The sequence below is a fragment of the Mus caroli genome, chromosome 2 (genome assembly GCF_900094665.2).
Source record: "Mus caroli chromosome 2, CAROLI_EIJ_v1.1, whole genome shotgun sequence".
In the NCBI taxonomy this organism is placed as follows: Eukaryota; Metazoa; Chordata; class Mammalia; order Rodentia; family Muridae; genus Mus; species Mus caroli.
Genome location: NC_034571.1, coordinates 169,382,006 through 169,383,594, shown reverse-complemented (window position 1 = coordinate 169,383,594; position 1,589 = coordinate 169,382,006). Strand labels below are relative to the sequence as shown.

At 51.2% G+C, this 1,589-nt stretch overlaps 1 protein-coding gene across 1 annotated transcript in view; it reads right to left on the bottom strand.

Annotated features, from left to right (window-relative positions):
- Nucleotides 1-1,589, bottom strand: part of Cdh4 (cadherin 4) — a 464,790-nt gene that overhangs the window by 35,630 nt on the left and 427,571 nt on the right. Inside the window, exon 7 of the mRNA XM_021156055.2 lies at nucleotides 613-785. Within this exon, the coding sequence (XP_021011714.1) occupies nucleotides 613-785 (173 nt within the window). The remainder of the gene's footprint in view (nucleotides 1-612; nucleotides 786-1,589) is intronic.

Genomic DNA, 1,589 nt, shown 5'->3' with positions numbered 1-1,589 from the left:
ATCCTGGTCCCCAGTGTTGCCAGCCTCTGTGGTCACAGGGTACACAGGGTGCACAGGAAGCCAGTCTGTGGTGAGGGCAGACAACATTGTCCTGATGCTGCTGGCTGGGGACTGTNAGGTCTTCCAGGACCCCGAAAGTGGGCTGGACAGGGATAGGCCGTCAGCTCTACTATTTCTAGCTGGTCTACCTTCTCTTATGTGTATCCCAGGTCACAGAACGCTGTCTGGGTAAATGAGCATCTCTGATGGTCCAGGCAGGCCTGATGTGCAGAAACACCCAACACTTGTGCTTGCTATGTCAGGGAGGGTTTACTTGTGGTGATCCAGCTCAGGGAGGTAGGCTTCAAGTTTCCCCGAACCTGGAGTATTGTGGTGACAGGACTCTGAGAACTGGGCAGTTCACCCCCATTTTTCTGAATCCCTGATGTATTACACATACCATTGAGCATGCTAGGGGATCTCACAGGTGTCAGCTGCTGACCCACTCAGAGTATCAAGNGAGGCAAGACCAAGCAGGAGCCAACCTTGAACATCACCTGGATCCCTAACCATGTGTCCCTTTGGATCACAGAGCTAGCTGCTCCCACACAGCTCACAGCCTGCCCATCTCACCTCTCTGTCCAGGCCTGCTGCCACGGTCACGATGTCCCCTGTTTCACTGTTGATGGTGAACATGTTCTGGGATGGGCTCTGGGGTGTCTGGGTGACAATTCTGTACCTCACCATGCCGTTGGCTGTGGTGCTATCATCTGCATCATTGGCTGTGACGGTCATCACATATGTACCTGGAACAGACAACAGGTCAGATGGGGATGGTCTGACTCCCAGACACCTGCCCCTGCCACACACCCAGGGCTCTCGACACAATGGCCTGTGCCTACAGCATCCTTCTCCACAGTGTGGTCTAGGAACTGCCGATTGTCTGAGGTAGCTCAAGGGCAAGGCTCCTCAGCCTGCACCTGAGGGAGTTTTCCTAAACTCATGGTTCCCTGACATTGTTTGAACTGTCCCTTAATCTGTAGAGGACAGAGCCGGCCTGGGACAGGAAATGCCTTTCCACTTCTCTGGGGAGCTGGTGGCAGGACCAGCCCTGAGTCAGGACTGCCACCATCCTAAGCTGCAGGGACAGAGACTGGGGACAGAGTCCTCGGGCAAGACTGCTTCCTGAGGACCAAATGATTCCAAGTGTCGTACTGCTGGAGGGTGTAAATGGAGGGACTCCGTAAAGATGCTGTTACTGAAACATAAATATCACACATATAAAGTTTTCCTTTAAAAACAAACAAACAAACAAACAAACAAACAAACAAACAAACAAGAAACAAGCCCAGGGTTTTTATCCTCATGAAATTGAAAATAGCTACCTTCACCTTGAAACTGCAGAAGGCAATCCTCACCCCGGAGAGAAGGCATACCCATCACCAGTCCCCTCCTTATCCTTTCTCCCAGTTTTACAGGCTTCAGTCTGATTTCTGTTTCTCCAGATTTGCCTATTCTGGGTGCTTCATGTAACGAGGTTACATAATCTGTGGCCTTTTGTGTCTGGCTTTGTTCACTGAGCCTGGAATTTCAGAACCTCCCTCTTTTTT